This window comes from Barbus barbus (assembly GCF_936440315.1).
Source record: "Barbus barbus genome assembly, chromosome: 22".
NCBI classification, from domain to species: Eukaryota; Metazoa; Chordata; class Actinopteri; order Cypriniformes; family Cyprinidae; genus Barbus; species Barbus barbus.
In genome coordinates, this window is record NC_136750.1 from 30703117 (window position 1) to 30716537 (window position 13421).

General features: G+C 37.6%; 1 protein-coding gene across 1 annotated transcript in view; it reads left to right on the forward strand.

Moving 5' to 3' along the window:
• Positions 1–13421, forward strand: part of LOC306888389 (fibrillin-1-like) — a 92609-nt gene that overhangs the window by 17557 nt on the left and 61631 nt on the right. The window contains exons 11-20 of the mRNA XM_079446637.1: positions 1792–2013; positions 3233–3379; positions 3458–3577; positions 5855–5980; positions 7319–7441; positions 11048–11170; positions 11637–11789; positions 12011–12064; positions 13081–13206; positions 13280–13405. Coding sequence (XP_079302763.1) covers positions 1792–2013; positions 3233–3379; positions 3458–3577; positions 5855–5980; positions 7319–7441; positions 11048–11170; positions 11637–11789; positions 12011–12064; positions 13081–13206; positions 13280–13405 — 1320 coding nt within the window. The remainder of the gene's footprint in view (positions 1–1791; positions 2014–3232; positions 3380–3457; positions 3578–5854; positions 5981–7318; positions 7442–11047; positions 11171–11636; positions 11790–12010; positions 12065–13080; positions 13207–13279; positions 13406–13421) is intronic.

Sequence of the window (13421 nt, forward strand, 5' to 3'; positions counted from 1 at the left end):
TCAGTTCAATTCAAACTGCTTTATTTATCAGCTTTATATTCGTTTTTTTATTTAAATGACGTGGAAAACAGCCAAGAACAGCTGAACAATTGAAATAGTATTTTGAACAAGCACTATAAAAGACAAAAACAGATAGTAAATAACTATTATTATTAGGGCTGAAACGCTTAGTCAACGCTATCAACAACATCGACAAAAAAAAACATTGTCGACAAGTATTTTTATTGTCAAGTAGTCGTTTTATCTCATGTAAGAGCCAGTGTGACGCTGTTGCACAAGACTGTAATTCAGCCCTTCTGGATGCAATTCAAGAGAAGAAGAGACACACACACACACTTCAGAGCAAACGCAGCCGAACCTGAAGCTGCTGAGAGTATTTGGATGAATATGTAAATATATGCTGCATGCTTTCCTTTTAATAACGAAATAAACACAACAAAACTAACATTGGTGTGAAAGCAGCAGTTAAGAAAGCATCTGATTACGGTGATGTTGATTTTTTTTTACCAGTTCGGTACTCCGGTAAAGTCCAGTCATGCCATACTTATTTATATAGTACTTTATGCAATAGATAGCCTTAAATCAAGCAGCTTTACAGTATTAAACATGAAAAACCAGAGTCAGTGTCGCTTTCAGTTAGAGTTACAACTTGACTGAAATCAGCTCTCCAGTATGGAGCTAGCTAATGATATAATCTTTTTATTAGTGGTGTAAAAATATTTAATTTAAGTGATAGTTTGGTTTGCAGAGATCAAAGCTTGATTTAGCTCAGGACTCTTTTGATTACCTGTGATTACAGTTATTTGTTAAAATATGTATGACTCGACATTCTAACTAATTGCAAAAGTAAAGTAAAGTAAGTAAAAGTAAGTAAAGTCGTGACGTATTGTCAAGTATGGTGACCCATACTCGAAATTGGTGCTCTGCGTTTAACCCATCCAAGTGCACACACACAGCAGTGAGTAGTGAACAAATGCACACACGCACACACACACACACACACCGTGAACACACACCCGGAGCAGTGGGCAGTCATTTATGCTGCGGCGCCCGGGGAGCAGTTGGGGGTTCGGTGCCTTGCTCAAGGGCACCTCAGTCGTGGTATTGAGGGTGGAGAGAGCGCTGGACATTCACTCCCCCCACCTACAATTCCTTCCCGCCGGGGACTCGAACCCGCAACCTTTCGATTACGAGTCCGACTCTCTAACCATTAGGCCACGACTTCCCCAAAAGCTGAATAATCAATCAAAGTTTACTGATTAATCAGTGAAATAATCGACGATTAGTCGATTAATCGTTCTAATAATCCTTAGATGAATTGATTATCAAAATAATCGTTTGTTGCAGCCCTAATTATTATGGTACAGTCGGGGCAGTCGTGGCCTAATGGATAGAGAGTTGGACTTGTAACCCGAAGGTCGTGGGTTCGAGTCTCAGGTCCGGCAGGGATTGTAGGTGGGGGAGTGAATAACCAACACTCTCTCCACCCTCAATACCACGACTGAGGTGAGACCCTTGAGCAAGGCACCGAACCCCCAACTTGCTCCCCGGGCGCCGCATCATTGGCTGCCCACTGCTCCAGGTGTGTGTTCACTATACTGTGTGTGTGCACTTGGATGGGTTAAATGCAGAGCACAAATTCTGAGTATGGATCACCATACTTGGCCACACACCACTTCCCTTTCCTACAGGAATTGTAATCATCTTCACTCTAACTAACAAACTGAATAATATGAATGGAAAATGAATATAAAACTGAATAATACTCTCTCTCTCTCTCTCCCCACTCAGAGGAGTATCAGAGACTCTGTCTGTATGGTCACACGGTTCCTAATCCAGACAGACCAGATCTGATTCCGGTTCCTGGTCCGGGTCCGATTCCGGGTCCTGGTCCTGGTATTGTTCCTCGTCCTGGTCCGGGTTTTCCCGATGACCCACGAGATCCTTACCCACGTGATCCAATACCTGTGCCGCCCACATCTGTTTACCTTCCCTCCTTCACCATCAGAACTGGTAATACACACAATTCAAGGGCTGTTAAGAGCAAAGACACGCCTCACTACCTGTTTACTTCCTTGTACTTAAACTGATGAGTTAAAATGTGTTTGATCATTCTTTTTTTTGTTTTGTTTACTTTTTCTTTTTTTAATTTACTGAAACTATGAGTGTTGATAGATTAAAATAAGCCTACGTAACTAAAATAAAGGTTCTAGAATCTGAATGTTTTTCAGGGATCCTGCTCTTTTTTTAACCAGTGACTTTTTCCAGTTGTTCATGATTTGCTTGATAAATATTAACTCTAAAAATGCATGAATCCCGCACTCTAATCAAACTTGCATAATTTTTATCCAATGCACATTTGAATGATTCGGATATGCACTATGTTTTCAGTTTACTCACAATTTCTGCCTTATAAGATACTTTACAACATGGCATGACTAGAAAATTGTAAATTCATAATAAATTCCCAAGGCCTTTCAAGATCTGAAAAATGTCCATGATGTTTCAATGTCTAGAAATCCTTTAAAATGATGCTTCCTCATATCAGTGATATTTTATTATAATTGAGAGTTGAGACATTATATTTTTTTATTATTAATTTGAATGTTTTTATTTTTATATTTTCTGATTCCATTTAAGCTTTAAAGTTTTAGTATTGTTTTTGTCAGTTTTAGTAGTTTTTTTATGTCTATACTAGTTTAATAATTTTTATTTATAATAGTTAGTTATTTAGTTATTTTAGTACATCAAGTTAAATTAAAATAAAAAAATAAAAAAAAGTTTTTTATTATTAATTTTAATCAGTTTATATTTTTGTTTTCTGATTTCTTTTAAGCTTTAGTTAAAATTTTTGTAATATTTTTTGTCAGTTTTAGTAGTTTTTTATGTCTGTACTAGTTTATTAATATTTAATAGTTTGAGGTTTTTTAGTACATCAAGTCAAATTAAAAATAAGAAATGTTGCCTTGACAATTAGCTGAAATAAAAAGTTATTTTATTATTTATTTCAAATAACCAAAATGTTTTTTTTATGACACTAAACTATAATAACATATATCCAGGTTTTTCTCGACCGTGTGAATCCTGGTTGAGAGCTGCTGGTTTCGAGACTTTGAGAGGCTGATCAAACTAGTTTATCAAATTTCTCAGCTTTTCTCCATACATGTGTCACAGTGTTGAGACTCTGAGTCTGACGTTTTCCCGTCTCTCTCTCTCTCTCTCTCTCTCTCAGTCATCCTGCCTCAGAATGTCAGCATCAGGAACATGTGCGAGGCGTTTCGTAACCTGTGCATCAACGGCCGGTGCGTGCCGACGCCGGGCAGCTACCGCTGCGAGTGCAACATGGGCTACCGGCTGGACGGCCGTGGCGAGTGCATCGGTCAGTGTGTCGCCTGATGTCAGACGTTTGGAAGGTGTCTGCGGTGAGCGTTTGATCACATGTTGTGTGTGTGTTTAGATGCTAACGAGTGTGAGCGGAACCCTTGTGTGAACGGAGAGTGTGTGAACACACCCGGATCCTATTACTGCCAGTGTCCCACTGGATTCCAGAGCACGGCCACCAGGACCGAGTGTCGAGGTAAACGCACGCAAACACACACGTGACCAGGGGTCGACTTAACCAATAAGCCAGGTAAACGGCCGCTTAGGGCCCCGGGGAAGCAGGGGGCCCCATCTGATATTGGCAAAACATATTAGGCAAATGCTCCAGCGTGTATTGGGCCCTATTAAACCCGTTTAGTTTTTTTCCCCTCCAAATTCTGTTTTATTTTATTTTTTAAATTCCATTTTTTTCTGTTTGAATTTTTCTGGATTGCATTTTTGTCTAATTAATAAAAATCATTAAACCTAAACAATTTAACATCTTTTTTTTTTTAGTTTAACAAAAGGGCCCTATGAAATGTTTTATTTTTTCCCACCTTCTGCTTTATTGTTACCAAATTCTGTGTTTTAGCATGTCTAATTATTTAAATGCATAAAACAAGTTTCATTATTCTTACATGCTTATGAAATGTTTTTTTTTTCTTCAGAAATTCTATGTTGTGTATTTACATTTTTTTGGTTATCAAATGAAGGCATAAAACATAAATTTAAGGTATTTTTTTGTTAATGAAAATTAAACAAATTAAATTTTTCAGCAATTTACAATTACAATTAAAACATTTAAGAAATATTGTATGATTGTTCCTTTAAAAAAATAGGTTTTAATAATTTTAGTAGCAGTATTATGTATATTCTGCTGAACAATAGTAATATATTTCTGCCACAGTGTCTTCCAAGTTAAACCAAACTTTTATTTTGAGGGGTTGCCGTGAATACATTTAAATTTCCGTGTGTGTATGATATGATGCTAGTTTTACTCAAAAGAAACAGTTCAATTCTCATGAAGAAACTCAGAGCAGTTCTGGAGATTTTCTTCATGTATTTACGTCCTCATATATTGAGGCGGCAGACGCTTCAGTATGTGTGTAGTAGGGATGTAACGATTACCAGTTTTACCAGTTAAAATTCCCCACGGTTAGTATTATCATTAAAACCGTATTCGATTACCGCGATCCGAACAACTCATGATAAATAAATACTGTTCAGGATAAAGCAGAGTTTTCAGTAACAGTCTCAGGTGCACACAGCAGCAGAGTTTCGTTTTGAGTGAAAATAGGGCAGAAAAGCTGGGAGGTTTTAAAAGAGTGCTAAGGGAATTATACAAATGAATGAATTAATTATATGAATGTACCGCTGAAGGTTCTGACTGTCTTCAGAAATGATTCGATGGCATTTTGTTTTCATCTTCACTCCATGTAATACCTAAAGGAAGTGCTCTTAATCGCAATACGGAGTTTACGGGAAACAGCTGTAATTCAGCTTTTCCATATAAAGTGCCATCTGCTCTTAGCGACTGGATACAGAGACTTATATTCACATTCAGCCTGTGTGCAGCAGTTTCTGTCTGGAAAGCACGCAGCACTTTTAAAAAATGGTCACACTGTAGAGGCCTGACCTATGAGAGAGAGAGAGAGTGAGCAAAATAAGGGTTAGAGTTATTGTGTTGGGTAGGGAACTCAACTCATGATTCGATTCACGTTTTTTTTTTAACAAAATGAGATTTAAGAAAAATGAGTCCTTTTATTATTGCTTGGACAAAATGCTGCACGTTTCTTTGTGAAATTGATATATAACACTATAATAATATACTAATATAACACTTGTGTATCATTGCTCTTTTGTTGGTTTTGATTGCTTCTGTTGTCCTCATTTGTAAGTCGCTTTGGATAAAAGCATCTGCTAAATAACTAAATGTAAATATAATGTAAATGTAAATAACAAAACTAAATGAAATTTGAAAACAAGCCCCAAATCAAATAAAAAAATATAAACAAAATAAGGCTTTGTCTGTGCTCTTTCCATTTAAAATTAGAGGCAACCACTGCATTTTAATCATGATCCAAACAAAGATGCTGCATACGTGCAACATGAGCAGTTTATAATCTAAATTAGACTGTATCATTTCGAAATTTGAAGCAAAAACAGAATGGTCTGACTTCAGTTTTGTGAAACTATACATAAAAAAAATATCTGCATGAAACAGAAACAGCAGACGAGCTTTAATATGCATTATACAGAGGCAAGATGAAAAGAAAAAATACTTTTCTAAAGACAGTAAGTTCCCCTCAGACATACTTTCATAAAAACTCCTGCCTCTAATTGAATCGCGATTTGTTTAGCATCTCGACCGATTTGAATCGTCACATATTTGAATCGCTTTTTTTCAACCGGCTCGTGGTTAATTGTTGCGTCCCTAGTGTTGGGGCCCCATACGTGACACATGCACACGCTCACTTCTGCATGTTCTCTGCAGATCTGGATGAGTGTGTGGCCAACGGTCGCATCTGCAACAACGGCCGCTGCGTCAACACGGAGGGCAGCTTCCACTGCGTGTGCAACGCCGGCTTCGAGATCTCCACTGACGGAAGAAACTGCCAAGGTGAGACGTCCCACGATGCACTGCAGTTGAATGCATTCAATAATGACAGAAACTAGACTAGTCGTCTTTATTTTCAACTATTAAAGGGGTCATGGGATGCAAAATTTGCTTTTAAAAACTCAAAACACAAAACTACATGTCTGCTGTTACAGTACTGTTTATAGTTCGTTTCACTGTTAGTGCTTGCTGCGCTCTGCTTTTTTATTTCTATTTAATAAATGCATTAACAGATTTAATTAATATATTTGATAATTGCAAATAAATGCTTTGTTCGTTAAACTTTATATTTATATCCTGAAATTTAAAGTTTCACCATTTCCACACAAGCAGCAAAATTATTTTCAACATTGAATGTTTCTTGAGAGTCAAATAAATTGTAATGATTTCTATAAGATCATGTGACACTGAAACTGGAGTAATGATGAAGAAAATTCTGCATTGCGTCACAGGAATAACATTACATTTTATAATATATTAAAATTGAAAACTTTTTTACACAATACATCACAAAATTGCATTTTTTTTTTTTTACTTTATTTTGATCAAATAAATTCAGCCTTGATGAGCAGAATTTTTAAGTCAAAATAATTCATAATTGTAATCTTTACAAACTTTTGGCAGGTACTCCAATAATAATAACAATTCTATATTCTTTACTATAATATATTATAGTACTTTATTATATTATATTATATTGTTATCATGATTATTAAATGCTACTTTTTATTTTTTACAGGACAATAGAATGTATTATTATATATGTATATCTTTTAATGTGCTAAAATATATAATTTGAATAATAATTGTTGTGGGCGTGGCCGCTGATATCTTTTAAGGCTTATTCTGTGGCGTTTATATAAGCCTTTTTTTGACGGGTTGTGTCAGGAGCTGTAAAAACAGTTATACTCACTAAGTGAATGAATCGTGTTTGTGCCGAACTCTTATTACAAAGCAAAAACAAACATTCTCTTTTGATCCATGAATGCTTCTCTCAGTTAATGTATGTGATTTTGGAGTCAACACATGCTGAATAATAAAGCGAAGCGTCTTCTCATAGGATAAGAACACGCAGTCTCTTGAATAATCATTGATGTACTATAGTCCTTTGCAACGTCATGTCAACATGATGTAGATTTTAAACCCGGAAGATGAAAATAGCACAAAAAAGCTTAAAATTAACCAGTTTTCTCCAACAATTAAAATGAATGGATGCTAACATTGTCTTCTATGGTGTGCAACACAAACAACTCTGCTAAAATAAGATTTGTGCACGAGGAGATTTATGTATGAACTCTGTTGAAGTGTTTTGGTTGTTGTGTGTGTGTGTGTGTGTTGCAGACACTGATGAGTGTTTGATAAGAAATATCTGTCTGAATGGCATGTGCATCAATGAGGACGGCAGCTTCAAGTGCATCTGCAAACCTGGATACTTGTTAGATGGTACTGGAAGATTCTGTGTGGGTAAGTGAACACACACACACACACACACACACACACTACAGGGCTCCAAACAAAAAAATCAATTAAGGAGCCATTGGCTCCTATAGGGGAAAAAAACAGGTGCCAAATAATTTTTTTAAGAGCCACATAATGCACTTAATTTTAGTCACCCTGTTGTGTGCATGTTGCTCCTCTTCTTACAGTTTCAGCATTTTCATCTTGTGAATGTTCTGGGAACTGAAGCTTATTTGGGAACTGAATGTCACTTCCAACTTATGAACTATATACAGTCAAATAAATGTTTTTTACGCAGAATCTGAGCCACTGCCACTGACCATGATTATGTCCATATCACTTGGCCACAGAGTGTAGTTTGGCCGTCTCCTCTTCTTTTTTGTAGAAAGCCAGCGTTTGACACATGATTCAGGATCAAACTGTTCAAGTGATGGGCCTTCAGTGCTGGTCCTGATCAAATCTTCCAAGGTTGACACATGAAGTGAATTGCGTACTTTAGATTGTATCCTGTTTTGAGCTGAAAAGCCACGTTCATACTGAGCAGCCGAAATTGGTAGGACAAGCATTATCTCAACTAGATGCAAAACATTCTGGAAATCTGTGCAGTAGGGCTCTTTTGTTAGTAGGACTTCCCACAAGCTGCAATAGGATTTATCTGAAAACTGTCCTTTTACAAGGGTTTTCAGCAATCTCCATTCTGCCTGTACAGCACTGATGTCACATCCATTTTTCAGCAAGATGTCTTGATATCATTTCAGCAGTGTGGCAATTTCATTTACCCCAAAAGTGTAGATGTCGTCTGGCCAAGAATCATGACAAAAGATTGAGAAGCATTGAATGATCTCTGTCTTGTGTGTTTTTGTGCTGTGTGTTGTCTCTCATTATTTCAAACCTCCTTTCAAGCTCCTTAACTGTAATGTCTACAGTTTCATCAATGAGGTGGTTTAGTTCTTCACTGAAACCTTGGAGATCACAGCCTTTCAGCTATATGTTTTGAAAGGAAATGCCCACGTAGATGAGGCTGCTTTTTTCTGCATTCTGGTCTGTTTTTCTCTTTGGGCTTTGTCCTGCTGCACCACATTTTCATGCTGAGAAACTGAATTTAAGTTTGTGCGACTGAGAAATTCCTCCAACTTTCCATTTCTCCCTTGATTGTACACACACAGGAATCAATAGCTGCTTTAGCCTGAGGTAGAATAAGCGAGTGAAGCACAAGACTCCAACTTTGAGATTTCTCCAAACAGGTCATGGAGAAAGTGACAAAACCCCACAAAAGGCAACTTTTCCATTTGTTGTGAGCTGTGTTTTGCTCTTCCTGTTATTTCAGTGTTTTTGGATGAGGCAGCAAGGTGTTGCATGTGGAAGTGCGCAGCTGTATATTGGCCCTGGCCTGCAGTCTGATCAGATGCAAGAAAAACAGAAAGGGCTCTGTAAATGTGAGGCAGCCAGCGCTGGGTCTTCACAGCAGAAGGTGTTCGTATGGCACAGCCTAACTCCATACCAGTGGCTTTCAACTCACGCTTGCTTTTGGGGCTAAAATTGTATGTTTTCCATATTAGCTGTAGCAAGTCATAGACATTTTCAATCATTGGAACAGACTTCTGAACATCCAGCATGGCTAATTCCATGTGGCATACAGTGAAAGGAAAGAATGTGCTGTCCTATTTCTTCTCTTAAGAGAGCACCTACTCCTCCTCGAGCACCCATGTTAACGGCAGCCCCATCTGCTCCAAATGCAGTAATCTTCTTCTGCCACCAATAATGATCTGTTTACAACAAGCATTTTATTTTATCTAATACTCCATGTGCATGGCAGTGTTCAAGCTCAGATAAACCTGTTCACTGCCACACCTGCAGAAATGTGCCTGCAGTATGCAATAACGTTGTCTTTCGCAGAAACGTCTGTGCCACAGTCAGTGATAATGGAGATGTAATTAGCTGTCTGTGCGTCTGTCAGTGCTTGTTCTTTGATCTCATCTGCAATGCATCCTACAAACTCAGCACAAGATGTGTCGTTATCATACGTTTTGCTCACATCAAGTCCGTTTTTTCTCATTAATAATATCTGTGAACTAAATTTATTGAACGGCAGCTCAATCATATAGGCTGTGTTAAATTTCATTTTTAACTCCTTCATTCCTTTTCATCCCGCAGCTCGCATGCACGAGAAACTGCACGTGCTAACGGTGTAGTCTGTGGAGCATTCTTCGCGATTATGTGATCAAGTGCATTTTTCTGCTTGTGACTGTCCCCGTGTTTTCTCACAGTCTCTTTTTTGAAATGGTTAGTTCCTGTAATGAACTCCGTTTTCCCCGCTATTTCTTTGCCCGCTCTTGAACAAAAGTCACATTTTTTTGTGTCTCGTGATCATACCTCAGCCAAGAAAGCTCCTGAATCCAGGACGTTTTGAAATGTCTTTCGGCACGGTGTTCATTGATGCGGAAAGATGAATCCCTGTGTCTCTGGCGTTCTCTAGCTCGCTCGTGCTGGCACAGCTGCTGGAGCCTGCTTTTTTGTTAGCAGGTGTGTCATCCGTGCTGGTGCTTGACAGAGATGAGGATTGCTTGAAGAAGTCAGATATTTTTGGCTTTGACATTTTTTTCTGGCGCGGAAATGTGACATTCGCTTTACCCGTTCATATTTTGGCGCTTTCACTCAGTGAAACTTTCACACAAAGCATCTTATTTCATGACGTTAACAAAACAAATGAAGCGATAGGCTACTGGTTATAAAACATGCACGTAGGATGCAAATTTTACAAAGGGAGTAAATTTGTATTGTTGCCAATGCGACCATTTTAGTCGCATTTTGGAGCCCTGCACTCACATTTACTAACCAGTAAGTCATCACACACTCAAAGATCAGAATCAGAACCTTAGGGAGGACTTTTTCACATATTTGTGCCTCAGAAGCGCAGACAAACCTCAAAACACACACATACACACATCTGAAGTCATGCATATGATGTACTTGCTCATTAATGATTTGTATAGTCTCAGGAGGAACAAGTCTAGAACACAGGAAACCACACACACACACTGTTGATCACACTGATTGGTCTCAGCTTTAGTCTGAGCTCAAGATGAATAATGGGTATTACTGATCTCACTTTAAAGGAATAGTTCACCCAAAAATTAAAGTTTTGACTTCATGAACAGATGTTTAGCAGCTTTTTCTTGTGCGAAAATAGCAGACGAATCCAGCGGATCCACAAATCAGACTCATTTTCACACGAGTCATATATGATACTTTAATGTGTTTTAGACACTTGCTGTTGTTAATTTTCATTGTGTAGTAAAGAGCATCCCAGATAACAGGGAGCAAGTTCTTCCAGTAAAACTAATAGAACGTTCATTCGGTGTTATCTGGTCTTCTGCATTCTAACCACATTCTGCAAAATGTCTTTTTTTGGTGAACTGTCCCTTTAACATTCATATAACCACGAAAAACATATTTGAAACAATTAAAACAACATTTAAAGAACTACAAAATGTTTTTGTTAGCTGCATGGTCTGTGAGGGTTCTGATCAGGTCTGAGGTGTTTTGTTGACGCTCATCATGTGTGCAGACGTGTGTGTAGCGTTGTGTGTGTTCTGTGTGTGTTTGTGTCAGATGTGGACGAGTGTGAGGTTCCTGGCATGTGTATGAACGGTCACTGCGTCAACACCGAGGGATCGTTCCGCTGCGAGTGTATGCCGGGACTCGCTGTGGGGCTCGACGGACGCGTCTGCGTAGGTGAGTGCAGCCGCTTACACACACAAAATCTCACACACACACACACACATTCTCACACACACTCTCACTCACTCTCTCACTCTCACACACACACGCGCACACACACACACACACACACACACTCTCACAAACACACACACACACACTCACTCACTCTCACAAACACACACACACACACACACACACTCGCTCTCACACACACACACACACACACACACACACACACACACACACACATTCTCACACTCTCTCACACACACACACTCACTCTCACAAACACACACTCTCACACACACACAGGGTTTGTTGTTCTCAGTAAGGGTTTGTTTGTTGTTCTCAGTAAAGGTTTGTTTGTTGTTCTGAGTGTTGAATCTGGTGTTCTGCAGTCGTTTAGTCGATGGCTGTTTATCACGGCATGTTTTTGTTGTTGAAATGCGACGTTGAGGACTCTTCTGCTCTCATGCAGACACACACATGCGCAGCACGTGTTACGGAGGATACAAGCGCGGTCAGTGTGTGCGACCGTTCTTCGGCGCCGTCACCAAATCTGAGTGCTGCTGCGCCAGTGTGGAGTACGCCTACGGAGAGCCATGCCAGCCGTGCCCACCGCTCAACTCCGGTATACACACACACACACATACAGGAATAAATATGTGAGACAATAACAACTGCTTTCTTCTAATTTGTCAAATAAAATAATCCAAAATGCAGAACCACCACAAAAATAAATTGGTGGCACTGACACATCCACAACACACACACACACACACACACTGCTGCCATGTTTAGAGTTCTCTGGCTTCTGCAAACATATTGTTCAATTGTGTGTTTCTGTTCCAGCGGAGTTTTCGGCTCTCTGCAGTCACGGCCCAGGAACCACGACTGACGGCAGAGGTGCGTCTAATATATATATATATATGTATATGTATATGTATATAATGTGAATGATTAAATATGTTTAATATAATATCAACAACAACAACAACAATAATAAATAATTGTATATGTTTATATGTTAAACATTTTTAGAAGTTGTATTATTGTATTTAATATTATAATTAAAGTTGATAATTATTATAATATATGTATAAATAATATGGTAAAATTCACGTAACAAATAAAATAAACATGTATGTGTGTATATAAGAACTGTGAAGAAAATTTCCAGGTCATATTTCAACCAAACATAAAAACAGTGATAATTTATTAAATAATTTTAATTATTAAACCATTATATATTTGATTTAATGATTATTCTAGTAAATGTAATAACTATTATATTATTTTACTTTGTTTTATAAAGTGTAATGTTTAAAATATATTTTATTATATAAATATATATAATATATATTATAAATTTAATTAATTTTACAGTTTACCCATATTTCATGAAAATAATATTAAATATTAATTAAATATAATATTCAAATTATAATAAGGAAGTAATTCATATATAAATTTGATTAATTAACAATTATATTTTATAATTACATAAGTTATATTAATTTATATAACTGTATTATTTATACATTTATATTAATTATTCATATCTATCTCTCTCTTTCTCGCTATATATATATATGAACATTTAAGAGATGTATGCATAAAAAAAATGATTAGATTTCACCCAAAAATCTAAAAACAGTGTATATAGTCAAATGTTTAAAAATAATATAAATGACATAATAAAATATTAAATAAGAAATATTTTAACTAATGAATTACAAATAATTAAAAATGTTGTAACTACATAAATAATACTGTTAAATTTACATTAACTATTACTATCTATAGATTTAAACATTTAAGTAAACAATTAAAATTACACTTAAAAAGTAAAAAAAAATCTTACTCACCCATGCTTTGTTCACGTGAGTGTTTTTAGATGTGAATCTCTGTGTGTGTGTCAGATATAAACGAGTGTGCGCTGGATCCTGACATCTGTCAGAACGGTGTGTGTGAGAACATGCTCCGAACGTACAAGTGCAACTGTAACCTGGGCTTTGAGGTGGACATCAGCGGGAAGACCTGCGTGGGTCAGTATCTCTGCAGACATTAGTGCGTGAAGCGTGCAGACGTCTGCGTCACGTGTGTTTGTCTGTGTTTCAGATGTGGACGAGTGCATGATGAACAGACACCTGTGTGAGAACGGCCTGTGCAGAAACACACCGGGCAGCTTCACCTGCCACTGTCCCAAGGGCTTCATCTTCCAGCCCGAGACAGAGGTGTGTGAAGGTGGGTCACGTCTCAC